The sequence below is a fragment of the Martes martes genome, assembly GCF_963455335.1.
Source record: "Martes martes genome assembly, chromosome: 18".
NCBI lineage: Eukaryota > Metazoa > Chordata > Mammalia > Carnivora > Mustelidae > Martes > Martes martes.
Window position 1 is genome coordinate 20843369 of NC_137906.1, and position 27060 is coordinate 20870428.

The following is a 27060-nucleotide window of genomic DNA, read 5'->3' on the forward strand; positions in this document are numbered from 1 at the left end:
TTACCTCCCCACCCGGGTCCTGTACCCAGACAGTCACCCATATGCCATCCCCCACAAACATTTCATACACCCACCCTCTACCCAAACCCACCACAGTGTCCAATGTTGCCCCCTCCTCCCCAGCAATTAGCCTCTAGCCCCTCACCCGCTCCCGGAATTCTCGGCCCTCCAGGAGGGGCCCTGAAGTTTTGGCTAAGAGGTCCCATGCAGAAAGTAGGTGGGGGAGTGGGGCTCTATTTTTCTGAGGCTTGACGCCAACATACATGCCCAGTTGCCCACAGACCCATCCGGGGTCAGAGGATGAACCTGACCCCCAAACTGGTCCCATGGACCTCCGTCCCCTGAGCCTGTGCCACCTGTTTCCTCCACCTGAGAAGGCTTTCCCTGGACTGCCCTTCTCCTCTACCTGCCTTGACACCTGCCCAGAGCCCCTCCGGCCTTCCTGAGGAGCCCTTCTTGATGTGAACCTATGTCAAGCTTCTGTGAACAGGCCCCCAGAGCCCCCATTCTTCTTTAACATAGTGCCTGGCTTGAAATTATTCCATAATTTCTGTGTGATTATTTGATTCAGACCTGTCACCCTATTTCATGGGGAGATCAGTGAAGGCAGAAATGGTATCCGTTTTTGTCTCCTGTGCCTGGAACACAGTAGGCACTGGGGAAATATCTGTAAGATGACTGGCACTGCCATCCCACTCAGCACACCTCACTGCACACAGGTGACACGACAGACTCTACAGAGGGGCCTGAAATGGCCGGCCTGGAGCCTCCCCAGGTGTCCTGGGCTCGGCCACCAGGCCTAAGGAGGGAAGAAAGGTCAGAAGCACAACAGCCCCAGGACAACAAAGGCTGGGCGAGGCCCTGGGGGACATAACTGGTCTGGGAAACTTGCAAGACCTGGAACAGAGGGCAGTGGGGTCACATTCTAGGGAGTCTAGCTATCAGGCATTTGCAAGCGTGCGCGCGCGCGCGCGCGCGCACACACACACACACACACAAACACACACACAGCCTGGGGGTCTGGGAGGACTTAGGACTCTGTTAGCAGGAAAAGCTGGAGGAGCTAAGCAAGAAGGGCGGGGCTAGGGGCGGGGCAGGCAGGTAGGTGCCCTTCCCCAGGGATCGGTGCTCTGGAAGGTCTCTACGTAGCCAGGCCCCACTGGAGACGTATCCACTCGGCGGGCTGCGCAGACCCCAGCGTCTCCCTTTGTGCCTTATCCCTGACTTGGAAGCTAGCCTCGGACGTCTCTTCCCCCTTCGCAGCTCGGATTCCAAGATCCCTTCCTTCTGGGGCCGATACCTGGAAGTTGTCTTTGAAACCAGCCCTAGGTACCTTCCCTCGGGTGCCTGGTGTCTCTCCCCAGGGGCCCTGGTCCTGGGCCATGGCCCACAGGGCAGGCCTGGGGCCTGGCTGGCTGGGGGCTGTGGCCATTCTGCTTTTTCTTGGATTATTCCGGTCCGGACTTGGTGAGTATTTGCATCAGTCAGAGTGTGGGGCTCGGGGGAGGGGTGGTGGACATAGGCAGAGGGTATAACCCTTTTCTGGGCACATCCCTTTTCCTGGGCTCAGGAACACCCGGCTTCAACCTCCCTAGCTCTGGGCCTCCCCTCCTCCCTTCAGCTTTGGCCTCCTGGGGGGCACAGGGTGAGGGACAATCCTCTGGAGAAGTGGCAGGTGCTGAGGGGTCTGGGACCTCTAGTCTTTCCTGGTTCCCTTCCCTCTTTCTCTCCTCCTCCAGGGGCTGATGGGGATGAAGGTGAGGCTTGTGTGGGGGAGGGGAAAGGAAGGGGACTTGGATTCAGATTCCAATGGAATGTTTCCTGAGTGCCTGACCCCCTCTCCCGGGAGGGCCGTCTTACCCACCCTTATTGCCTTATGTAAATCCTCCCATCAGTCCTTGAGATGGGGATTATAGCCCTCATTCCACGGAGAAAGAAACTGAGGTACTGAGAAGTGACTTGCCCAAGAGCACACAGCCAGTCAGAGGCATAGCTGGGATTTTAAACCCAGGTCTGACTCCAAAGGTCGTACCTTTGGAGGAAAACCAACCAGGGGTTACTTCCTGGCAAGGCACACCACCCGACTCTGAGTCTGGTTTTCACGCCCAGCCTCACTGCATACCGCTGGCTGTGTATTCTTGGCCAGTCCTCTTGCCTCAAAACTGAAGTCGATGTTGGTTGTCTCCCAGGGCCCAGTGAGGACTCCGGGACATAAAGGAAGTGAAAGACCTCTCGCAGCCCAGCTCGGTGCTTGATCAGTCACTAGATAGTAGCTATTGTCGTTATGATGAGGGCAGAAGGAGGAGCTTGGCTGGACAGTTTCTCTGTACCAGGCAAGGTGACTTTGCGATGGGCTGTTGGGTCTGGCTCCAAACAGCCTCAGTGGGGGTGAAGCTGTCCTGGAAACCAGATGTTCCGGGTGGGAGTCCTGTTGTTTGGTCAACACATATCCATGACTCCAGCTGTGTGTGTGCCCAACCCTGGACTGGGCCCGGGGGACAAGGAGATCTGCTCCAGTCCCTGTCACTAGGGAATGCCCGGAATGGGGACAGCTGAAACAGAGTCAGACACCAGCACCACCGTTGTGTGATGGGACAGTGTTGGGGGAAGCATGCCCCCCCCCTCCACCGCCGCCACCAAGAGCTGCCAGCATCGTCCAACTCAGCCTGCCCAGTCAGGAGAGGTTGACATTTGAATTGCCTCCACAGGCAAATAGGTTTGCTGAGCTGAGAAGGGATGCGGAAAGGTATGCTCGAGCGCCAGAGTGACCTGGATAAGCGAAGGTCTAGAGGCAAACAAGTGTGTGGCCCAGTGTGTGTGGCAGGAAGTGTCCCGAGGGATGGCTAGAGTAGGTGGTAGTGTCATGGAAGGTCTGGAATGTATCTTAAGGGCAGTGAGGAGCCAGGAAAGGATTTCAGCTGAGGTGTGACCTGATCACATTTGTCATTTATAAATATCTTCTGACCTGTGAGGAGTGGACGGAAGGTAGGACCTGAGAGAAAGGAAGCTGGATGAAACCCGGGTTAGGTAACAAGGATGGTAAGGGGGCAGAACTAACCATGCCCACTGAGCAGTGGGACGGGGACAAACAGGTGGCTGGCTCCTGTGAATTCACTTCCCAAGCTCCAAACCAGATTGTTGGGACGTGGCAGGCCCGAGGAACCTGATGTAGGGGGTGCGCCCCAGAAGGACCTGACCCCTTCCCCTTCCTCCCTGGACAGCCTCCTGCGGTGTGACCTTCCAAGCGCGCATCACTGGTGGTAGTGGCGCAGCCGCTGGCCAGTGGCCCTGGCAGGTCAGCATCACCTACGATGGCACCCACGTGTGTGGCGGGTCTCTCGTGTCTGAGCAGTGGGTCCTCTCCGCCGCTCACTGCTTCCCAAGGTACCGGCTGGGCATCGGGCAGCTGGGCAGGGAGTCAAAAGTGGGCTAAGGTCAAAGTTGAGGGATTAGTCTAGGCCAGAGGTTGGGGTGCTTGGGTCGGGTCTAGGGGTAGCAATAATGAAGTCTGAAAGGCTGTGTCAGGAGTCAAAGTCAGAGGTCACAGGTCACACGATAAAACTAATACACAGTTCAGGATCTAAAAGGCCCTTCATTTGGGACCAGAACCTGGGGTTGGTTGGAACAGGGATCCCCAGCAGGGATCAGGGAACTAGGAGAGATCTCCTGGGTCCCAGTCTTGGCCCCTCTGCCTGCAGGGAGCACCCCAGGGAAGACTATGAAGTAAAGCTGGGGGCCCACCAGCTGGACTCCTACAGCTCTGAGGCCGAGGTCCGCACCGTGGCCCAGGTCATCGCCCACTCCAGCTACCGCCAGGAGGGCTCCCAGGGTGACATCGCACTCCTCCGGCTCAATAGGCCGGTCACCTTCTCCCGCCACATCCGGCCCATCTGCCTCCCTGCGGCCAACGCCTCCTTCCCCAATGGCCTCCAGTGCACTGTAACTGGATGGGGCCACGTGGCACCCTCAGGTGAGGTGGGCGCAGACCTCTAGAGGCATGCGTGGGGGGTGCACCTGACTCAGGGGTAGGAGGCCCCAGGCAAGCATCTTTTGCTCCCACAGTGAGCCTCCTGGCGCCCCGGCAGCTACAGCAACTTGAGGTGCCACTGATCAGCCGCGAGACGTGTAAGTGCCTATACAACATTGGCGCCAAGCCTGAGGAGCCCCACAGCATCCAGCAGGACATGGTGTGTGCCGGCTACGTGAAGGGGGGCAAAGATGCCTGCCAGGTAAATGCAGGGGGTCCTGGGAGACAAGTGCCTCTTGGCAGATGAGGGTCGGCGGGGCTGGCGGGGCTGACCTGAGGCCCCAGGGCTTCATCCTGACAGTCACTCTATTTCTTTTCAGGGCGACTCTGGGGGCCCACTCTCTTGCCCTGTGGGGGGCCTCTGGTACCTGGCAGGCATCGTGAGCTGGGGGGATGCCTGTGGGGCCCCCAATAGGCCTGGCGTGTACACTCTGACCTCCAGCTATGCCTCCTGGATTCACTATCACGTGACAGAGCTCCAGCCTCGTGTGGTGCCCCATGTGGAGGAGTCCCAGCCTGACAGCCATCTCTGTGTCAACCATCAGGCCTTCAGCTCGGCCCCAGCCCGGGGCTTATTGGGGTTCATCCTTCTGCTGCCATTAGGCCTGACCCTGGGCCTCATCTGCTAAGCTGGTCATCCTGGGAGCTGACCCTGTTTCCCGGACTTCCACACTGTACCCGAGGACAGACGCCTGGCCCGGGAATGGATCTGGCCCTTTCCTTACATCTTCCGGGCCTGGGGACTGGCTGGAGCCACTCCTTCCTCCCCGGACCTGCGGGAGCCCCCTCTTCTGGGTCTGTTCTTTGGGACTACAACCCACAGTGAGGAGGTTTCCCACCTGTGGTATTGGCTAGAACCTCTGTCCACCTCCACCTGCTGGTTGGACTCATATGGAGCCCCTGAGGACCCTTAACGATGAAAATGAGCCCTGACTCCCCGCTTTGTTTCCAGAAGACGGGGCACCTGCCTAGCCAGTTGCTGCCGGAGGGCTGACTCCAGCACCCGGAGCGCCCCATCTGCCTGCTGAGCCCCGTCACTTCACCCTCTTCCTGTCTCCTGAGCTGGGGCTGCCTCTGGGCGGCGTGTTCTCAAGAACAGAAAAGGCCCTAATCTTGCCCCATCGGCTGCCATGCCCTCCTTGAACCTCGACTTCTAGACTCCGGAGGACTGAGCCCCCACCGGAACTGGACTTGGGCTTGGGGTGAGGGATAGAAAGAACAAGCGCGAGTGAAATGTTTTGAGCGCCGCTGGCTGTGTGTGTGACGTGCGACGAAGACCAGCAGCTCTTGGCCTCTCCCTCCCACCTCCAAAGTCCAGAACCACTGGCAGAATTTACTTTATTAAAAAAAAAAAAAAAGATGAAACAGGTCTGTACATATTTACAGGCAGGAAGGGGGGTGGTAGGGAGGGAAGCACGGGTCCGGCAGCAGGGGCGCAGCCCACTCACTTCTTGGAGAGTTTGACCTGCTTGTGCTTGGGGGGTGCCCACTTGAGACAGACTGAGTCCACTGTGGGGAGAGAGGCATGAGAGGCGGGGCTGGGCCCCTGGGCCCAGGCCAGGTTTCACCTCCAGGTGAGAACAAGGGCATACTGAGTCCTGGGGAGGGGGCGGGGAAGCCTCGGAATGACGAGCCTGCCCCGGGCTTCCTTCCTGGGAGCTGGTCAGACTAGTTTGGGATCATGTAACAGCCAAAAGGTGGCTTTGGATCCCGGGAGATCTTAACACCTACCCCCCACCACACATACCCTGGGCAGCCCCCCACCCACCTGTTATGGGTGGTTTCTTATACTGGGCGCTTTTGAGGTGCTCTTCTACCAGCTTGGGTGTGACACAGATCACATGCTGGCCCTTCCAGTACTTGACCATGTTGAGGGACTGTAGGGTGCTGATGATGTCATTCTGGGTGATGCTAGTCATCTGGCTGCAGAAAGGGATTAGCACAGACGTTGCAGAAAGTCCCTTTGTGGGGTCTGACTGGGACAGCAAAAGGGGACAAGGACACAGGATCACAGCGTCTTAGAGGAGTCCTTCCCTCTTTAAGGGTTCCAGGGCCCTCACCTAAGGTCCTTGATGGACAGTGTGCCCCGGAAGTCTCGCAGGATCTCCAGCAGGACCCAAGACCAGTAGCTGCGGTAGCTGAGCTTGCCCAGGTCGGACAGTGGCTTCTCTGGGGAGCCGACTGTGCTCTCCAGCTTGGAGAGCTCATAACCTGGTGGCAGAGGGAAGGAGGCTCCAGAGGACCCAGCCCTGCCCCGGCACCCCCGCCCTGGCTGCCCCTTCCTCCACAGGCCAGGAAGCACTCACTGAAAGCAATGAGGAATTTTCCGTAGCCACGGCGCTGGTAGGGGGGCAGAGTCAGGATGCAGGCCACATTGTTGCCATCTGGAGACTCTTTCTCCTACGGTAGTGTGTGGTCAGGACCACTGGGGAGGCTCAGCCTGACCTCTCCAGGTCAGAGTCCCCACCCTCCCTCAACCTAGGCTTCCCAATCCAGCACCTTAGAGAAGTAGCCAACGATGTGGGCACCCTGCCTGTCCACCTCGGTCAAGATGTAAAAGACGAAGGGCTCCACGTCAAAGTACAAGGTCTTGTGGTCCAGGAAAAGCTTGGCCAGCAGACACAGGTTCTGACAGTAAATCTGAGGGGTGGGGAAGGTGGAGGCAGGCTCAGGGAGCAGGTGTAGCTGCCCCCCACCCCCAACTTCAGTGAGGCTTGGACAATGGCTGCTACCCTGCTCTGTAAACGCCAGCCTTCAGAGAGCAGCCAGTGCCGCGCCAGGGAGAAGTGGGCTCCTCCCCAGAATAGCAGTTTTAGAACGAAGAGGAGTCTTACAGTCCTTTTCTGATGGACATGGAAACTAAAAACCAGACACCTGGATTAATCAATGACAACTTCTTTTTTTTTCTCCCCGGTGCAAAAAGGTGAGTTGTTTTGGCTTTTATTTATTTATTCAAAGAGAATATGTGCAAGCGGGGGGAGGGTCAGAGGGAGATGGAGAATCCCAAGCCGACTCTGCACTGACCTGACACAGGGCTTGATCTCACGACCCTGAGATCATGACCTGGGCCAAAATCAAGAGTCAGACATGCAACGGAGACACCCAGGTGCCCCAAAGGTGTTTTTGTTGTTGTTGTTGTTGTTGTTGTTGTTTTAGTTAAAGCATGGGGATAGGACTCATGGGCAAAAAAGTTTTGTTTTGTTTTGTTTTTTTTAAGATTTTATTCTTAAGTAATCTCTACACCAACATGGGGCTGGAACTCACAACCCCAAGATCAGGGGTCTTACGCTCCACTGACTGAACCAGCCACGCATCCCAATCAGTTACCACTTCTGAGTGCTAAGTAGGAGTTGAATCTTCAGGGACGTTAACTCTTACACTTCAAATCAGGAAACTGAGGCTCAGAGGAGGTAAGTGGCTGATGTAAGGCTAGTGAGTGCTGGGGCAGGATTCAAACTGGTATACGAGTTCTGTCTTGCTCATAGCTGTATCCTCAACAGCCAGCACATGGCTAAGCGGAAAGCTTGGTGCTTGGTAAATATTTGCTGAATGGATGGCTCTGAGCCCATTTCCAAAGCCTGAGCTGTCTGCCCACCTGGCCATACTCCTCTGCTGGGCCTCGGCAGCCTCCTTATGCACCCAGGCTAAAGACCAACATCAGGACGGAGAATGGTTGGCTTCATGGCACAGACCAAGAGACCCTCTGGTTTATGACACCTTTTACATCCACTCTTATTTGATCCAACGATTGTGAAGTCCAGCATTGCTAGCCCATTTTACCTAGGAGGAAACTGAGGTTCTGGGAAGGGGAAGTCCTTGGCTGAGGCTTCAAAGTTCACAGGGTAAAGCTAGAAAGAACACCCACACCTCCTGCTAGATCCCGTTCTGCCACTCCCCCTGTTCATGCTCAGAAAGGCAAACCAGGAGACCCAGGCTAGGCTAAGAGCAAATACTTCCCATTGAGCTATTTATCTCAAGGCTGGATGAACACAAGGAGGTCACCAATAATAATAAAGGCCCATGTTTACTAAGCACCCACTTGATACCAGACACTGTGTTAAGTACTTGACATTGCTGTCTCATTTGTTCCACCAACAATCCTATTGGGTAAACATTATCATGACTCCTATCTTACAGATGAGGAAACAGGAACAAACAGTGTTAAGTAACTTGTCCAAGGTCAGCTAATCAACGCCAGCACCACTGGAAGCAGGAACCACTCAGAAGCCTGCCCTCTTTGCCTTACCCTCCACTGTCCCCTGCCCTGGGAAACAGGGACATTTGGTGAGAGCTTCCCAGACTGACCAGGCAAAGGCCAGGTGCTCAATGGCAGCAAAGCAGGCCACAAATGCCCCACCCTGCCCCCTGAGGTCCTGCTGCCAGAAACCAGGAACTCTGCTCTCGGCTACACAGCTCTTGGGCAGCAAGTCTCACACAAAGCCGTCCCCTCCCAGGGAAGAAAGCTTTCCTTCAGGCAGAAAGAGAAAGCTCTTCTAGAAGCAGCCTCTGGCGCAACAATCTCTACTCTGGGTGCCAGAAATGCCCCAAGCTAAGCCACCCCATTAGGAGAAAAGTCTTCAGGGACAGAACAGAAACCTTGTCCCCAAGGCTGGTACCCCATGGTCGGGTGTTTACCGTGCCCCACCACAGGCCCCTCGCCAGGCTAAGCATGATCTCACAGGCCTTTCCCAGGTTGGGGCTTGTCCTCAGGCCGGCCTCTACCCTTTGGTAACAACGAGAATCACCCAGGAGGTGCTTGCCCCCACCTCCCCACAGCACTTAGGCCCCCTAACTCACCTTGTGGTCTTTGCCGTCAACCTCGTACACAGAGATGTTGCTCTTGCGATAGATCTCCTTCCCAGGGGGCTGCCGCCACTGACACTGGCCCTGGGGGTGTGGATGGGGAGACAAGGGCTTAAGACATTAAGGTTTTCTGCTGGGAGCCCCCAATCCACCCTGTGTGGCTTACAATAGGTCTCTACTTCTGTTTCCCCATCTATAGACCCTGGGCTCCATACTTCACCTACATCAAGTAATCCTCCCAACTACCTGAGGAGACAGAGCCCATTTTACAGATAAAGAAACCAAGGCGCAGAGAGGCTAAGTAACTGGCTTGAATATCACACAGCTAGATGGTCTCAAGTTCAGGTCAGCCTGGCTCTGGAGGACTCTGGAGGGCTCTCATCCATGACAGTGGCGATCCCTAAACCGCATACATTTGCCTCGGGTTATGCCCTTTGGGACCTGCCCTGCTACGCTAGCACTGTGAGCCCCCAGCACCCCACACCCCGTTCCGCCTCTGCCAACGCTTCCCATCTGGTCCACACCTTCCAGTCCCACTGCTCAGGGGCTAAGCTCGCTTCCTCTTTTTCCCTGAGGAATCTGGTACTGGGCTGGCCTTGATGAACATGTGGAGTCTGGGTTGACCTGAGGAGGCGGTAAGGGCTTGGATTACCGTCCCCATTCCACAGAAGAGGAAACTCAGGCCTGGGGGAAGGCAGCAAATTGGCCACAGTCACTCCAGCCAAGGCAAGGCCAGGCCTAGAACGCAGGGCTCTTGGGCAGCTTTTCCTCACACTCAACTCCTCTGGACCTGTCTCTCTTCCCTATGGCTGCTGCCTCAGCCCCTCAGCCTGCACACCCCTCTCGCCAGGTCCAGCGAGCCCCATCTCACCAAGTGGAAGCGGTAGCTCTTCTCAAATTTCATGTACTTGAGGCAGTACTCGCAGAGCCACAGTTTGGGCTGTTTCCCATAGTCTTCGGGGAACGGTGAGAAGTACCAGGCATCGATTTCGTAGTTCCCAATGTGGATCTTGTCCACATACTTCACCTTGGTGATCTGTGGGTAAGGTGGGAGGGCAGGGCGGTGGCTGGCTCAGGGCCAAGGAAAGCCAGGCGAGGGAGGGCCCACAGTCAGGAGCCCGGCCCCTGCTTACCGCTTCGTGTTCCTTCTCCAAGGCTGCTGTGGTGGGGTCCATCTCTGCGTAGGTCTGTGCAAGGACAGAGCCATGAACAGAGGTAAACAGAAGTGGTGGTCAAGTGGTGTTCCCTGCACCAGAACCCAGTGCTTCCCTCCTGTCTTCCAGATCTCATCCCCTATATGACACTAATAACCACATGAGCAGCTAACTTGTTTGACGTGGTTTTGAAGCTGGCTGGGCCAAGCTCCTCTCCTGCCTTACCCACCCACCCACACACCCAAGTTTGGACCTTTTGCCAGATGAACAGGGCTAGGATCAGGAGGTCTGGTTCCAGCCCTTGGGCTGGTAAGAGCTTCTGCTACACAAAAGGATCAATCCAGCTCTGCTCAAACCATCATGAGACAGATGAATACCGGATCTTATCTGCTGTGCCCAGAGTAGGAACTGGTGCTGGACTTCCCAGTGTGACTGGGCCTCTTTCCTGAGCACCAGATCCAGGCAGCTGCCTGCTCCCTCCTAAAGCCACATCAGACTCTAGGGGTCCAGAAAGGAACTCAACCCGTCCTCCCCACAAACCTCTTAATCCTCCTGGGGTCCCCCTCTCACTGGGAGCAGCACCCTCAGTCCAGCTGCCCAAGACCAATAGCAGGTCTGCTCTTCCGACTCCTCCTCCTCTTAGCCTGGCATCTGATGAAGGGCCAAGGTCTGTCAATTCTACCTCCTTGATGTCTCTGCCATCGGTCCCTCTCTGAAACTCTTCTCTGGCCAACTCCGAAGAGCCACTACCACCATCTCCAGTCTGGACCCCTAACTAAGCTTCCGCAGATTCCCAGCCTCCAGAACAGCCCCTTCACATCTACGCTCTCAACGCCCCCCTTTCTGTGGCCTTCGTGCTGTGCACACACAGTTCCCTCTCCCTGACCTCCAAAAACTGCTTATTCAGCCTCGCATGGAGCGTGAGCCAGGGGAGTGTGAAGTGAGGCAGTTTTGTGAGCCATTGTGTGTAACTGTTTTTACTGTGCTCTTTCCTGTCCTTCAAGGCCTTGTGCCCTGCCCACCCCCTCCGGGAGACCTGACTGAATTCTTCCACCACAGAATACGCCCTCTCCTTTCCAAGTTTTGTAATGCACTGTTAACAACAATCCACTCTGCCTGCTGCCACTTAGTTTCCCCAATTTTCCAAGTCCTTAGAAAGCAGGGACTAAAAGTCATGTTACCCTCATAGCACATCCTGTTCCTAAGCCAGACTCTGTAAGAGGAACCAAGCACACAGCCTGATGGTGGAAAGGGACCCTAGCAAGGCCTATGACCTACACCAGGGGAGACAGCAGCTTTGCCCTGTGGCTGGGAAAGGAGGAGGGGGTCAGCATTTTCCCCAGATCCCTTTCCACTAAGCACCTGGCCTGTGTGGCCTCATGTAACCTTTTCAGCCATGCTGAGACAGAGCCTTTTAATTTCTATTTTAGAGAAGTAAAGAGGCAGGGAGAGGTGAGGTCACTTGCCTTTGGGGACTAGCTAACTGCCATTTATTTCAAGGGCCACACTCCACAGGCATTATTTTCTTTAGCCCTCACAAAGACCCTGAGACAGGAGTCCTCATCATCCACATGGCACAAAGAGGAAACTGAGGCACAGAGAGGTCAGGTTACAGAACTGGTACCCAGCACCGCTGAACACAGGCCCCTGGCTGGTCCAACTCCAAGCCTAACCCCTGCAAAGATGAGGGAAGAAAGATTTTTCTCCTTACATGCCTCTTTAAAAACCCACTTCCCAGTTCTCACAAAAGACAATCCTCTTCTGCATATGTGTTAAAGAACTACAAAAACACTACTTTTCTTAAATGCTGCAATTTATTTAGAATTAAACATTAATTAGGCTCTGAAGAAACTTGCTTATTATTAACTCCCCGATTATCCATCCTTTGATTTTATCACCACTGGCCCATTGTCATCCCTGCTGACTACCAGCTTCCAGGTACATTTTTGAGACTTTAATGTGCCAGCGCAACCTGTTCGAGGAACTAAGAGAAACTGAGACCTGGCCACAGGTGGCTATTTGAATTCATTAAATTTAACACCAATTTAATTTTTAGCCACACGAAACACATCCCAAGTGCTCGGTCACCACATATGGTTAGCGGCACTACTCTATCGGACAGTACAGATATATTTCCACTTATCACAGGAAGGTCAGTAGGACACTGCTGCCTTAGACCTTGCAGGGTCTTTGTAGCTTAGGGTATTTCAAATTTTTTTCATCACAATCCACAGCAGGAAATGGTTAGCACTGTAACCCAGCTGACCTGTCCGTGCATACACATTACATGTATTTGTACGTGAAATAAAAGCTTCTCAAAAACAATATATAACGTTTAATAAAGTGCAACGTACTCTGACATTTCCTATCTTACCCTATTTTTCTTTTTTTTTTTTTAACCAGGCTCCACACTCAACGTGGAGCCCAACATGGGGCTTGACCTCATGAACCTGAGATCAAGACCTGAGCTGGGATCAGAGTTGGACACTTGACCAACTGAGCCACCCAAGTGTCCCATATTTTCATTTTAAGTAATCTCTCCACACAACCCCAAGATCGAGTCACATGCTCCATCAACCAAACCAGTCAGGCACCCCTCTTTCTTTCATTTTTAAATTTAAAAGCCTGTTACAACCCACTGAACTAATTTGGCCGTGCCCCCCAGTTGGAAAAACATTGCCACAATGAGCACTCAGAAGAAAGCACACAGAATACGCACACAATGAGCACTCAGAAGGAAAAAAATCACAGTGGCTGAAACTAATGAATGTCTAAGTGCTTGAGAACTCAATAAACCCTGGTCTCATCTGCGCTCCCCATTTTACAAAGAGGCTCAGAGTGCGGGGGAAAAGCAACCCACAGGGGTGGCATGGATTGGGGATAAAAATACCAGCTTTTGGATCAAAAAGGATCCTGACAGGTTTTGGATCAAGTAGTCTGAGTTTCTAAGGACGTGGTGAAGTCATGGTTAAGGGCTCTGGTGCCCTGAAGTCAGACAATCCAGTAGCTGGCAAATCTAATTCCTGACCAGATTTTTAAAACTTATCTGTTCCTCCCTGTAAACTAGAGATAATAATGCTGCTTACCTCACAAGGCTGCTGTGAAACTTCAGTGAGATCATATATTAAAACACTAAGCCTATAACTTCGGCTCACAAGCCAATAAATGTCTGCCATTATTATTCTAATTCCAGCCCACCCTTTTACTAGCTGTGTAACCTTGGGCATGTTACCTAACCTCTCTGATGCTGCTTCCTCATCTACAGAAACCATGATCGCCATGGCACTGGACGGTCAGGAAGGATATGATGAGCTTATATATGTGCAGGAGTCAGCACGGTGCTGGGCAGCAGCAGTGCCCAGAATCATTCATTCTCTTCCTTCCTTTTGGACTTCAATCCTTTGTCTAAGGTGCCGTGGCAAATAGGAGACAAAGAAGCCTACTGCTGCAGGAGGCCCTGAGTTCCAGTCCCAGCTGTGCCACTTCCTTGCTATGAGACTGTAGCCAAGTGCTTGCCCTCTCTGAGCCTCACTTTTCTCTGTGAAGACTATCTGACAAAACATGGGCAAAGTCCCTGACACACTGTAGAAGCTCAAAAAACGGAAGCTCTTGTGGTTCTAGCACTGGGACTCAAGGGAATTGGCAGAGGCAGCTGAGCCTCCTGGGGCCTTGGAGAAGGGGAGGGGGCCCGGACCTTCTGCACATGATTGATCTCATCGTGCTTGCGCTTCTGGTTGCGAGTGATCTTGCGCTCGGGCTGCTCAGCCAGCTCACTCAGGTACTTCTCGGAGTTCTTCTGCACAGCATCTTTTACTGTCTTGGTCAGCGCCAGCCGGTTCTTGTCTACCCATTCGTCCAGTCGCCGGTTAACTGTGAGGATAGGCCATGAGTGGGCTGCCCTTCCACCCCTCTCCCCCAACCCAGGCCCGAATACCCCCAAGTCACTCACAGCCTACGTAGTGTACATAGAATTCCTCTCGGCCCTCCTGATCATTAACTCGAGACTGAATCACTTCAGCAGAATCTGTGAAAGAAAAAGGCTAGGATCATCAGGAAGGAAGGCAGGAATGGAACAAGAAGGATCCTTCACACCGAGGAGCAGTTTCCAGATTCCAGGGTCACACATAAGCTAATAGCACCTGCCCACATCTGCCATTCCATTGATCACTGCCTGTTAAGTGGGCCAGGTTGGAGCTGTTACTCTTACTTTGCAGGTGAAAAACTGAGGCTTACCCAGGCTCACATATGTACAAAGTGCTAAGAAATTAACACTTAACTGAGCTTAAGTCTGGCTCCAAACTCAATGTTTGTTTTATACTCAGTTGTTCATTTGTTCAGGAGTCATGAGGGCTGGCTCTGCACTTATATATAACCCTAGCTCCCCACCTCCTTTATTTAACTGCAAATTATTTTGGTTGAGCTTCAGTTTCTTCATCTACAAAACAGGGATAATAGTGCCCATCTCAGAGGGTGACTTAATGCTTCTAAAGGTTTTAGCATAGTACTTGACAACTAGCAGACCATTCAACAAATGAGTAAGACAACCACTGCGTGTCTGGTCCTATGCTGTGCTACTGCTGGGTAGAGAAGACATAGCAGTGAATCACAAGAGGTCCTGCCCTCCAGAAATTCCCACTTTGATAGAGGGAGACGCAGACAGACAATGACAACATATGTCACATATACCATGGCTGAGGTATGAAGAAAATGTTGCAGGCACATACAGAAGGGAACGACTCACTCTGCCTGAAGGGAGTCAGTAATGGCATCACAGGAGTTATGGCATGTTAAAAGGCTGAGTAAGAGCTAGCCAGGTGAACCAGGAGAAAGGAAAGAAAGGACACTCAAAGCAGCGGGCACAGGCGGTAAAAGGCATATGGTCTTCAGAGGGTACAATGTGGTCTGCTCTGGTAAGGGCCTTTGCTAGCGGTGGCTAGGAACCAGAAAGGTCACAAAGATGCACACCATTCTAAGGAATTTAGAGTTTATTCTGAAGATGAGGAGAGGGAAGGGGAAGGGAAGCTTATTTTTGTTGTTTCCGTAGGTCCTCTCCCCTGGCGCTTGTTAAAGAGGGCTGGAAGAGGAGTCGCAGAGACAAGAGACACCAGCAAAGAACCAAGATTTTGTTGAAAAGGCAATGAAGCCTGAGAGTGGACAAGCAAGTGGAATGGGAGCTCTACATAGCATTAGAAGAACTCGGTGACTGTCTTGACTAGTGGGGTTTGGAGGCGGCGCCCGGGACCGCCCGAAGCTCCGCGTTCCTCCCTCAAAGCCCCGCCCTCATGACCCCAGCCCCTCAGAGAACCCGCCCTCGGCCCCGCCCCCTGGCCTTTTGGGCCCCGCCCTCACGCCAGGTGCTGTCCGGGCGTCGGCACAGGTACGTTTCTCCGATCTCCACGGTGACTTCGGGCTCCCCGCGCGCCGGAGTCGGGGGAGAGACGCGGCCCGGGGACGGGGCGGTCCCCTCGACCGCCGCATTCTCCCCGGGCCCGGGCTCGCCCTCCCCCGCGACCCCTGAAGTCGCCGCCGCAACCGCAGCAGCTGCTCCCTGCGCCGCCATCGCTGTAGTGGAGATGACGCCAGAATCCGGCGCCGCGCAGCCCTTTAGTTCCGGGTCAGCGACGCGTGGCTGAGGCCGCTGTCGGCTTGAGGGTGGGATCTGTGACATGGCAAGAACTCATTGGTTAGTGCGGCCTGCCCCCGCCCCAGCCCAAGTTTGACCTTTCTGTGCCAATTGCCCTGGAATTTTTTTCCGTCTGGAAATATGGCTGGACCCCGAGTTGAAAGAGATTTTCCTGGTGTGATGACTCAGCCCGGTCTTTTTAAAGGGCCTGGTACCCGAGGAAGCGAGGATGTGCCACTTGGCAGAGGTGCTACCCCCACTTTACTCGGTACCGGGGCGAGCTAGAGCGGCTTCCCTGGCTGCCTGGCTTTAAGGCTTTGAGCCCGGAATTAACACCCACCTTTGCGCCGCCCATCTCCGCCAGACTAATCCAGATCATCCCTTTTATAAAGATTGAAGGAGCCGCCTTCCTTCAGTCAGGGTGAGGGAAACAGGACGGCTGTGTCCAGAGAGAGATAGCCAGTAAATTGCTCTCATAGAATGAAACTTTTTTTTTTTTTGGAATGAAACCTTTCTAAGGAAAGAACCAGGCGCCGCACAACAGACATCCCCGAAACAAACTAGTCAAAGGCAGTGGACATATTGGAGAGCGTCTTGGGCTTAGTGAGGAATCTTGGGTTCTGACCCTGCCCTGGGTAAATTGTGCAAGGGTGTTCAACGTCAGAGTGCCGGTAAAGGTTAAATTATATATGTGTATAACCCATATAGCTATATAGAGGGTAAGCCATATATTTACCTATCTCTTTGGTATATAAAATGTGTTGCACAGTGTCAAACAGGGTAGGTACTCAATAAACATTCTTTTTGGCCATTCTCTGAATTTTCTTTGACTTACAGATTGGTTATTGGAATTAAAAGCAATTCTAATGGAGTGGAATGCTCAGTTCTAACGGAGTTGGGACTCGGGTTTCAGATCAAGAAGTAGAGGAGTTCACTGGGGGTGAAGTGATGGCAGTGGGAAGCACTGGTAACTTCGGGAAATTAGAGAATTGGTGGGAGAGTGAGCAGTGAATGCCAAGTGTTTGGCTGCATAATAAGCCAAAGAAATAAGTCAGGCAAGAAAAAAACATTGTAATGCCTTGGGGTGCCTGGGTAGCACAGTCAGTTAAGCTTTGGACTCTTGGTTTCGGCTCAGGTCGTGAGATACAGCCCCTCATGAGACTCCGTACTCAGCACAGTATCCGCCTAGGATGGTTTCTCTCTCTCCCTCTGCCCCTCCCCACCCTCTAAAACAAATCTTAAAAAATCACAGTGCCTTCTCCCACTCCCCATCCTAACACCCCCCATCTTCAAGAGTTATTCTCTCCACCCACGGTCCTGGTGCCTCACTTTTGACTTCACCCAACAACTTGTTATAGGGCTGCTGTCCTTTCTAGGTGAGGATTAGCCTAGGCTTTATAAATCCCTGATCCAGGTTACTACACCAACCTCTTCACTAGTCTCCCTCTAATCCTCCTTCTAATGTGCAAATCTGTTATTTCTAGAACTGTGTAGATGCTTCACCCAGACCCTCTGGAATCTCTTTTTGTTGCTTTTTCAGATCCAGATTACTTCTGATGTGCATTCAAAAGCCAGAGGCTCTTTATCAAACTCTCCCTTGGGTCAATAAAGCTGTTTTACCTAAATAAAGCTGAAAAGGCAGGTTGGGGGGCTGGGAGGAGTGAGGGGGGTGGATGGGGACACGCCTGGGTGGCTCGGCCTGGGTGGCAAAGTTGGTTTCGGATCCATCCGACTCCCACTTTTGGCTCAGGTCATGATCTCAGTGATGTGTTCGACTCTGATTTTGGCTCAGGTCATGATCTCAGGGTCATGAGATCAAGCCCTGTGTTGGGGTCCGGGCTCAGTACAGATTCTGCTTGGGATTCTCTCTGTCCTCTCCTCTCTCTCAAATAAATAAAGAAAATCTTAAAAAACCAAAGGGAAGTTTTCAGTTTGGAAGTTTAAGTACCTATCCACCCCTACTTTCCAATACAGACATTAACCAATGATTCTCAAGCAGAGTTCATCAATGATTGTGGAACTTAGCTCTCTTGCCTCCAACTCTAAGGCAGAACTTACTAGCTAGCCTTGAACTTTTGCCTGAGATGACATCCTTCTCTGGCCTCCTGCCCTTCCCTTTCCTGCTTCTCCTACTCCCTAACTGGAGCACTTTCTCAACAAATCACATAGACATAAAGCCTCCTTTCAGCGTCTGCTTCTAGGAAATCCAACCGGAAACATCCCTGCCCCGCTGAAAATCTGTCCATGGATTCGTGCTGCCTACAGGATAAAAGCCCGTATTTCCTGGCCAGACTCCAGCCACGTCCCCTGTGCCACAGCCAGCAGGATTTTCAGCCTGGTAAGTCACTATGGTTTCCACCACTTGGCATTTGACCTCCAGATACAATTCCTGTCTTCCTCAATCCCCCACTTCTATCGCCAGTCCCACCAAGCAGGGTTTCAGCCCCTTCTTCCCCTCCCTTGGGTCCCCTGCTGTCTGGAGCCCTTTCCTTTTGCCCTCCCCTACCAGGGCCCCACTGTCCCCTGAGGCCTGCCAGGATATAATTTTATGTGTTCCTTTTTCTTGGCAGAAGCAGGCACAGCTGGCAGGCAGTATTTTTAACCTTAGTCAGGAATCAGGTGGCTCAAGGAGGTTGCCCAGTCTGGTAACCTTCACCTCCAGAACCTGTGACTGCCAGGAAGGGAGGTGTCAGAACTGAGGCCTGAGGCTGGGCCAACTTGGGCCTTCAATATAGCCTGGGACCCAGAAACATCTGTTAAATGAAATTTAACTTTTGTTAAATGAAAAGAGATTTGGGGGCAACTCTATACCTGGCCTGACAAGCTGTCTGGACAGTTCGAGACTGGGACACAAGCTACATACACCGAAGGGCCCAGGGAACCAGAACAGGGTGGCAACAAAAGCTCACCTGCCCTCCCCACACACGGGGCCCAAAAGGGCATTCAAAATGTGAACTTTAATAACAAACAGCAGGTCAAAGGTCGGGGTTCCCCAGGAACGAAAATAAAGGAGCTGGTGCTGGAGGCCTCAAGGGTCCCCACTTCCTCTCCTCCAAGGCCTGGAGGCAGGGAAGCAGTGGACCTCTGTAGAGGAGGGGTGGCACCGGGCTCCATGGAATTCCATCTGTTTGGGGCCCGAAGACCCAAGATGCAGCAGCATGTGGACCAGGGTGGCACCCTGCCTTGCCCAGAAGGTCCTGGCAGGGTGTGGGGCCCAGGCGAGGCAGGCAAGTAGGCCGAGGGCTGTGGGGTCAGATGCGGAAGCTTTCCTCTCGACCATCAATGTGCCGGAGCCGCAAGTAGACGTCTGTGCCAATGCCCTGCAGAGACTGCAGTCGAAGGGAACCGCCGAGGTACTCTGCATAGGCCCGTGAGGTGGGCAGCCCGAAGCCAAAGCTGGGATGGGCAGGGGGACAGGATAGAAACTTCAGAGGCTTAGGTCTCCTGGGGCCCCCCTACCCCTCCATCCTGGCCAGAAGGGGCCTCACCCGTGCATGGGCCCTGATTGGCCGCCACTGTGCATGTCCAGGTGGCCAAAAAGGGGGCTGATCCGGGGGTCCTGGGTGCTGGCCTCAGCTGTAGTGAAGTGGTAGTCCATAACCCGGTCCAGGTCCTTGTGAGCGATGCCCCCGCCCCGGTCTGAAATCCTGGCAAGATGTTGATAACGTGGGCTTGGCTCCGCTTTGGTGGGAGCCTCACTACCTCTCAAATAAACAGTGCCAAGTCTGCCTTCCTGCCCCTTCCACCCAAGGATGGGATGGGATCCATCCAGACCTTGGCCCTTGTTTTTTTAAACAACATCCTTCCATCCTCACTTCTGCCTGGGCCACTAGCTGCTTACACCTTCTCACGGGATTTTACACTTATTACCAACCCAACATTGTGGACTGGTTACTCCTAACTCCCCACTCCAGGACCCTCAGTTGCTGACAAGGATAGTACCTGGCACCTGCAGCCAGCCCCAGATCCGTTCCTATCCAGCTCATGGCATTCAAAACCAGAGAGCATTCTGTCTGACCAGGGACCAAGTCTCAGAGTAGAGCAGCTCCTGGCTCAAGGCCACACAGCAAGGCAGAAATAGCGACCCCCACATTCCCAGCCTAACTCCCACTCAGGCCAAACCTGATGACGAGATCAATATCATTGTTGGCAATGGTGATGACCACATCTGGGACATTGTAGGGAGTGTCGAGGTGACTCTCCATCGTGGCTCTATGCGGGGAGGAAACACCAGTAGGTGGTGGTGCCCCAGCCTCACCCCAGTTCCTATCTGCCCCCTTCCAACATATCCAGCCAGCCCACCTCATGGCATTCTTGAGGAGCTCAGGCAGGATGTAGTCCAGCGGCATAGGGATGAAGGGGAAACGGGCGGCCACGTGTCCATTGATGCGGACGCGGGGGGCATTGCCATACTTGTGTTCACACAGGCGTCTGTGGATAGGAGCAAAACTCAAACCTAGCCAGTGATTCTCAGACAGAGGTGGTTCTGCCTCCACCAACCCCAGATGAATTCTGCAATTTCTAGAGAGATTTTTCCTTGCCACAACTGTGAGTTGTACTGAATAGAAGCCAGGATTCCTTCTAAAGATCCGAATAAGCACAGGAGAGCCCCTAAGATTTATCTGACCCAAAATGTTAATAGTGCCACATTTGAAAGGCAGCTATGCTCACCACTATACCACCAACGCTCGCTAATAGTGCCACATTTGAGAAACCCTGTCCCAGGCAAGGGCTCAGACCCAACCCTTCCCAGCCAGAAGCCCTCCACCCCCTTAGCTGTTCTAGCCTCACCTGGCGAAGTCCACCCACTTTTCAATAATCTTCTTTGGCGACAAGCGAGTGCAGATGATGCCAACAAAGTCGGGCTGGCAGGAGAAAGAAAGTCAGGACTAAGCAGTACCTTGACCCACACCTTGCCATCTCTGGACCCCTGAAGCAGCCCCAAGTCTCTTCCAGGCCCTTGGCCCAGCCCCTAGCCCCAGGGGATCCTGGCTTGGTCCCGTCTACCCCACCTGGAAGTTCTCAGATCCCAGCACCCACCTGGTAGGTCTCAGATCCCAGCACCCCACCTGGAAGGTCTCAGATCCCAGCACCCCACCTGGAAGGTCTCAGATCCCAGCACCCCACCTTGTCCTCATGCAGCGCCAAGTGATGTGTGGCCAACATGCGGATCCCAAGCCTCGAGGTCAGTGTCTTGTCCAAGAAGTAGCGGACGAGCTTCTCATCCTATGAAGAGTGGGTCCTCAGAAACCCCGTGCCTTTCCCAGGCCCCCCAACAGGCCCGGGTGCCCACTGTGCTACCCCTGACCTCTATGTGCTTCCGGCTCTCGCGCAGGCCCTCCGCTAAGAGGGTCACCACATCCTTGTGGTCGTCCAGCAGCTGTCGCACCAGCTGGCAGTACTGAGCCTCGTCCGCCTGGTCCTTGATCTACAGGCCACAGAGTCATGAGCTTGGATATTTTGGCCCTGACCTCTCAGCCCCTCACCCTGCCCGGGCCCAACCCTCACCGGAGGGAAGTCTGTCAGCTTCTGGAAGGCACGGATGTACAACTCGTGCTGCAAGGAAGAGGTGTAGAAGTTCACAGGGATGCTGTGGGCACTGGGTAGAGAACAGCCACCCATGCTTACCCATGGGGATTGCCATCCACCCCAATGCACTTGGTTTAAACCTCCATTCTGGCCTTTTAAGCCTCAGTAAATATGCAGCTTTGGCCTCCGAGGGCTTGGGTCTGAGCTCTCTGGCCCTGAAACCTTTTGGCAGACAAGGTTCTCCCCCTCTGGTCCCGTCTCCCAATACGCACCGTGGGCAGTGGGGCACACTGATCTACAGTCCCCTCTAGAAAAACTCACATCCCCTGAGGCCACCTTACCACATGCAGTATGGTGGGGTTGCAGCCAATGATAAAAGGAAGGCTCCGGAAACCCTTGATGCGGTGAGCAATCCTCACTGGCAGCTCTTGCTGCAAGTACCTGGCACTTTTCTAGGAAAAATGAGGGAAGTCAGGGCCAGGGCTGGACAGGCTGTGCCCGGGCTGCAGGAACCAAGACAGAAATAGGGGGCTGGAATCTTACCAGAAGGTGGCTGCCATCCTGAGAGCGGCCTGCATAGAGCATCATGGTCGGAGTGAGGCGGACTGAGGGCTGGAGGGGCGAGGGGACTTTGAGGACGGGATCTGCAACACCCGCCCCCACCACATTAGCTCCTCCCCTTCCCTGAACATCGTCCCCAGCTCCAGACCGGACCTCTGCCCAGTTGCGCACCTTCTCCGCGGCCACATCGATGGCCGACTGGTTGTAAAAGGAGGTGACAGTCTTGGAGCGCTCCCGTGCCATCTCCACGTGGTGCGTATCGGTGGCTGATGTGGAGCGGGCCCGGAGCGAGAGTGCAGGCCCCAGTAAGGGCCGGAGTGGAGGTCCGCTCCGGGGACCACTCCCCAGCACAGACGCCAGTATCATTGTCCTGCTTTGCTCCTTTGTTTCTTTTCAGACTAGGCGGCTGCTAGGGCAGAGGACCAGATACACCAAGGCGACCCCAAAGCGGGGCAGAGGGTGTATGGGTGGGCAGGGGCTCTTCTCTGACTTCAGGAGCAACGACGGCAGGTCAGGGATGCTGACAAGCTCAGCCCCCAGGGAGCAGCTCCCATCTGCCGGGGAATGGCAAGGGGGAGTTGTAAGGATCTGAATCCAGACAATTTGCACCATCTCTCCACGTGGACACTGGTTATCATCAGACCTGGGCAATCTCTATACCCACCCATGCAACCACCTCCCCAAACACACACGGGCCGAGCCCGTACAACCTTGTTTTCCCGGGTTATTCTTCAACTTGAGGCTCTATCTGGTGCCTGGAGGGGAGGGGATCCTCAGACGCGTCCAGCCCAAAAACAACACCCCTCCCGGTGGTCCTGGGCACCCTCGTTCAGGGGGCGGGGCTGACCCCTACCCAGCGCCTTCAGACCCGGGCCCCCCACGAGCGTGGCCTGCCTGTGTGTGGCACACAGCTTTGTGCCCCCGGGGGCCGGCTGCATCGAAGTAGCGGCCCCGGAGTCGCCGTCTGGGTTCCCCCTCCGCAGGGTCACTTGGTTCGGCCCGGATCCCCCCCTATACGGTAGATGCCACCCCGGTCCGCGCGCACCCCGCGGTCCAGCTCAATGCCGGAGGCTACAAGCGCGCGCCGCAAGCCTCGGCAGGCAGGGTCCGCGCCGGCTGCTCCACTTACCGCGGGGCCGGAGCCAGGGCCAGGGCCAGGGCCAGGGCCAGGGCCGAGGTCCGAGCGGAATGGCCCAACAGTCGACGGGCCGGGAGAGCCGAGCCGCCTGCGCCCTCTGCCGCCGTGACGTCGTGTGGGCTTTGGGGGCCCGGTGCCTCCTGGGAGTTGTAGTTTGGAGCCAGACCATACCAGCTACGCCCCTGCGCCTGGACCCCCAAATAAATTTCACGGCTCCTAATACAGTTCTCTTGGAGTTACATGTGGTCTCCCTGGGTCTCTGTCTCCTGTTTTATAAAACAGGCTTCCTGGAAGCGAGATGGGAGAGGGCGAGAAGACCCTTAGATGTGAAGCACACAGACCAAACCCTGCCTGCTTCCCTTCCCTGCGGTCCCATCCCTCCCTACTATTATTTCTTGACTCATTTGTGGAAAACCAGACTGCTGGTTCAAACCCTAGTTCAGCCACTTTTACCATCTGGAATGACTTAACTTAAACTGCCTCATGCTTTAATTTCTGTGTTGGTAAAATTAGGATGTACCAAACTTGGGATTGTGTGGGTATATGAGTTTATAGATGTAAAGTGCCTAGAACAGTGCCAGGCATGAAATTAGCACGATGTGAGCATGTTATTATTATTCATTCATGCCTGACACGCTGATTGGGTGACTTTTCTGTGCCAGAAGAGGAGCTGGGGTATTGAATCAAATAAGTGGACCCTCCCCTGACCCACAGAGGAAGAAAGTTTCAGTGTCATAAATCCTGATGAAGGCTGCACAGGAAGGAAGCATCAGATAGGGTCTGGGACATTGGTACAGGTGCAGCATGAGTAGGATGTGGTCAGGTACCCAAGCCTTATGGGAAGGGCATGACAAGATAGAGAATGGTCTGGATAATCTGAGGATATACCTGCAGCCATGTGGAGTCTAGGAAGGAGAGGGGCTGAATGGGGTGACTAGAGCCTGATCATGAAGGGCAAGGAGCCTGCATTCGTCCTGAGATAGTAAGAAGTGATTGAAGAGTTTTAATTTGATCTGCTCCTTAGATAGAATCCTGTGGCTATAATGTTTGGAAGATTGGATGTTGGTGAGACCAAAAGCAGAGACCAGTGAAAAAAACTATTTACTTTCCCTAGGCAGGAGGTGATGGAGAGACTTTACTGTGTGTGTGTGTGTGTGTGTGTGTGTGTGTGTGTGTACTTGTATTTGTACTGATCGGATTTTTCTTTACCGTGGTTATGTATTTTCTTTTTCTTTTTCTTTTTTTTTTTTTTAGAGAAAACTATAATTTTTATTTTTGATTATGTAGTATCTTTTTTCTTTTTTTTAATTTTTTTATTTTAATAAACATATAATGTATTTTTATCTGTGGTTATGTATTTTCTAAATTTTTTTTAATTTCACTTTTTAAACTTTTTTGATATGTTTTATTTTTAATATTTTATTTGCTTATTTATTTGTCAGAGAGAGCACAAGCAGAAGGAATGGCAGGCAGAGAGAGGAGCAGACTCCCTGGGGAGCAAGGAGCCTGATGCAGGACTCCATCCCAGGATCCCAGGGGTGTCATGACCTGAGTGGAAGGCAGACACTTAAATGACTGAGACAACCAGGCATCCCTATTTTTTTTTTAAATTTTTAAATTAAAAAAGGATTAAATGAAGCAGGCAACATCTTTGGAGCCCAAAGGCTGTCTTTAAGCTTCAGCAGAGGTGGGACCTTTTACCACGGCCGCAGGGCCTGAGGAACTGAAGGAAGGTCTGCGTATACCACGAGGATAGGGCTCCCTGAGTCTCTGGATTTCCATTGCGCCCCCTCATCCCCACAACATTCCCACCCTTTCTTTTCCAGCTTCCTGGCAATATCCTGGAGCGGGGCCACGAGGCCTCTGAGCTCTGGAGGCAGGCACGGCTCCAGCCGGTGTTAGAAGGGAGAAGGAAGGTTGGTTCCGGTGGGGAGGACAGCATGCGCAGAGAAGCAAAGGACTCGGAGTGCTTGCAGTGTTCCAGAGCTTGGCGCTCACGTGGCCGCGGCGTGTCCCGGAGAGGGTTGCTGTAGTGGCCCAGAGGCGGGAGGCGTCTGGGCAGGACTTCACCCCATTTGACCTGGCTGTCTTGGCCCCCCCCCCCCCCCGGCCTGAACTCGTTGCTGACACCTGGCGGCGGAGGGTGGAAATGCACCCGGGCGTTTCATAACACTCGTGCCCAGTCCACCACTGCTTGGGCACTCATCGAAGAGTCGTGTGTTGTATTAATTTCATCTTCATAGCAACCCTATGAGGCAGCAACTATTATTATTATCATTTTACAGAACGATTAAAAGACTTGTCCCCCTCTTTTCTCTCCGTCCTTACCCCCCACACGCAATGGCTCCAGCCACACTGTCCTCCCTCTTGCTCCCTAAGCAAAGCAGGTACGTTCTGCCTCAGAGCCTCTCACTGGCTGTTCTCTCTGTCTGGAACGCCCTTCCCTAGATACCCGCATAGCTTACCCCTCACCTCCTTCGAGCCTTCTCCCAAATGTCAATTGAATGAGGCCCACCCTGGCCATCCTATTTAAACTTGCAGTCCCCTCACTCTCTAGTTTTTATTTTATTTGTAGCATTTGTCACCAACATCCTATATACTTTATGTATTGATTGCGCACTTTCTCATCTTTTTTAAAGGATTTACTTATTTATTTGTTTGAGAGAGTAGGGGGAGGGCAGAAGGAGAAGGCGAGAGAGAATCTGAGGCACACTCCCCACTGAGCATGGAGCCCTGAGCGCCACCCTGGGGCTCCATCCCATGACCCCGAGGTAATGTCCTGAGGCCACATCAAAAGGCGGTTGCTCAATCAACGGAACCACCCAGGTGCCCCTTTTATCTTCTCTTCTAAAATATAAGACCAGGGGCACCTGGGTGGTTCAACTGGTTAAGCATCAGACTTCCGCTCAGGTCATGATCCCAAGGTCCTGGGATTGAGCCCCATGTGGGGCTCCCTACCCAGTAGGGAGCCTGCTTCTCTCTGCGCCTCTCCCACTTGTGCTCGCGATCTCTCTCTCTCAAATGAATAAAATCTTTTTTTTTTAAGATTTTATTTATTTATTTGACAGAGAGAGATCACAAGTAGGCAGAGAGAGAGGAGGAAGCAGGCTCCCTGCTGAGCAGAGAGCCCGACTCGGGGCTCGATCCTAGGACCCTGGGATCATGACCTGAGCCGAAGGCAGAGGCCCTAACCCACTGAGCCACCCAGGCGCCCCCCAAATGAATAAAATCTTTAATAAAATAAAATGTAACACCAGAGTATGAATATTTGTCTGCTTTCCTGATTTATCCCAAGCTCCTAACACAATCTCTGGCACATAACATGGGCTCCATAAACATTTGTTAAATAAGTGAAGGAAATCTGGGGCTTTATTTTCTGAGCTATTGAAATGGGATGCTATTGAAAGGCAGAAAGTGACAGGACTACATCACTATTTTTTTTAATAAGCTCTAGGCTAAAAGTGGGACTTGAACTCATGACCCCAAGATCAAGAGTCACGTGCTTTACCAGCTGAGCCAGCCAAACACCCCTACAATCATCCATTTCTCAAAGGATCACTTTCTTTTTGTTTTTTAAAATTTTATTTATTTATTTAATTGACAGAGAGACAGTGAGAGAGAGAACACAAGAAGGGGGAGTGGGAGAGGGAGAAACACACCTCCTGCAGAGCAAAAACCCTAATTCGAGGCTTCATCCTTGGACTCTGGGATCATGACCTGAGCCAAATACAGGCGCTTAACAACTGAGCCACCCAGGCACCCCTGAAAGGATCACATCTTTTTTTTTTTTTAACGTCCTCAAAAACATTTTTCTAAATTTAATTTAATTTTTTCAGTGTTCCAAGATTCATTGTTTAGGTACCACACACCCAGTGCTCCATGCAATACGTGCCGTCCTTAATACCCGCCACCAGGGTCTCCCAACACCCACCCCCCTCCCCTCCAAAACCCTCAGTTTGTTTCTCAGAGTCCACAGTCTCTCATGGTTTGTCTCCCACTCTGATTTCCCCAAATTCACTTCTCCTCTCCTTCAACCAATGTCCACCATGTCAATTCCTTATGCTCCACAAGTAAGTGAAACCATATGATAATTAACTCTCTCTGCTTGACTTCTTTCACTCAACATAATCTCCTCCAGTCCTGTCCACATTGATACAAAAGTTGGGTATTCATCCTTTCTGATGGAGGCATAATACTCCATTGCATATATGGACCACATCTTCCT

The 27060-nt window shown here is 53.1% G+C and overlaps 3 protein-coding genes across 4 annotated transcripts; 1 reads left to right on the forward strand and 2 right to left on the reverse strand.

Moving 5' to 3' along the window:
• Positions 1-1101: 1101 nt before the first annotated feature.
• Positions 1102-5370, forward strand: PRSS8 (serine protease 8). Its single transcript, XM_080829720.1, has 5 exons — positions 1102-1467; positions 3222-3384; positions 3699-3970; positions 4063-4229; positions 4348-5370. Exons 1-5 carry the CDS (start codon positions 1383-1385, stop codon positions 4654-4656), a joined length of 996 nt encoding a protein of 331 aa, XP_080685846.1. The 5' UTR covers positions 1102-1382; the 3' UTR covers positions 4657-5370.
• On the reverse strand, positions 5349-16418 carry KAT8 (lysine acetyltransferase 8). Its single transcript, XM_080829717.1, has 11 exons — positions 15334-16418; positions 13934-14008; positions 13679-13854; positions 9964-10017; positions 9702-9866; positions 8825-8914; positions 6527-6667; positions 6334-6427; positions 6088-6238; positions 5796-5950; positions 5349-5536 (listed from the first exon to the last, which is right to left on the reverse strand). Exons 1-11 carry the CDS (start codon positions 15650-15652, stop codon positions 5472-5474), a joined length of 1485 nt encoding a protein of 494 aa, XP_080685843.1. The 5' UTR covers positions 15653-16418; the 3' UTR covers positions 5349-5471.
• Positions 16419-18544: 2126 nt separating this feature from the next.
• BCKDK (branched chain keto acid dehydrogenase kinase) lies at positions 18545-22942 on the reverse strand. Of its 2 annotated transcripts, XM_080829719.1 has the most exons (13): positions 22827-22931; positions 22408-22452; positions 21869-22251; positions 21680-21748; positions 21478-21588; positions 21116-21163; positions 20916-21035; positions 20735-20833; positions 20399-20472; positions 19910-20038; positions 19730-19819; positions 19096-19254; positions 18545-19003 (listed from the first exon to the last, which is right to left on the reverse strand). In XM_080829719.1, the coding sequence occupies exons 3-13, from the start codon at positions 22061-22063 to the stop codon at positions 18859-18861; spliced, it is 1239 nt and encodes a 412-aa protein (XP_080685845.1). In that variant the 5' UTR covers positions 22064-22251; positions 22408-22452; positions 22827-22931; the 3' UTR covers positions 18545-18858. The 2 variants fall into 2 exon arrangements, with proteins under 2 accessions (XP_080685845.1, XP_080685844.1); XM_080829718.1 differs by lacking the exon at positions 22408-22452 and having other exon boundaries at positions 22827-22942.
• Between the last annotated feature and the right edge of the window lie 4118 nt (positions 22943-27060).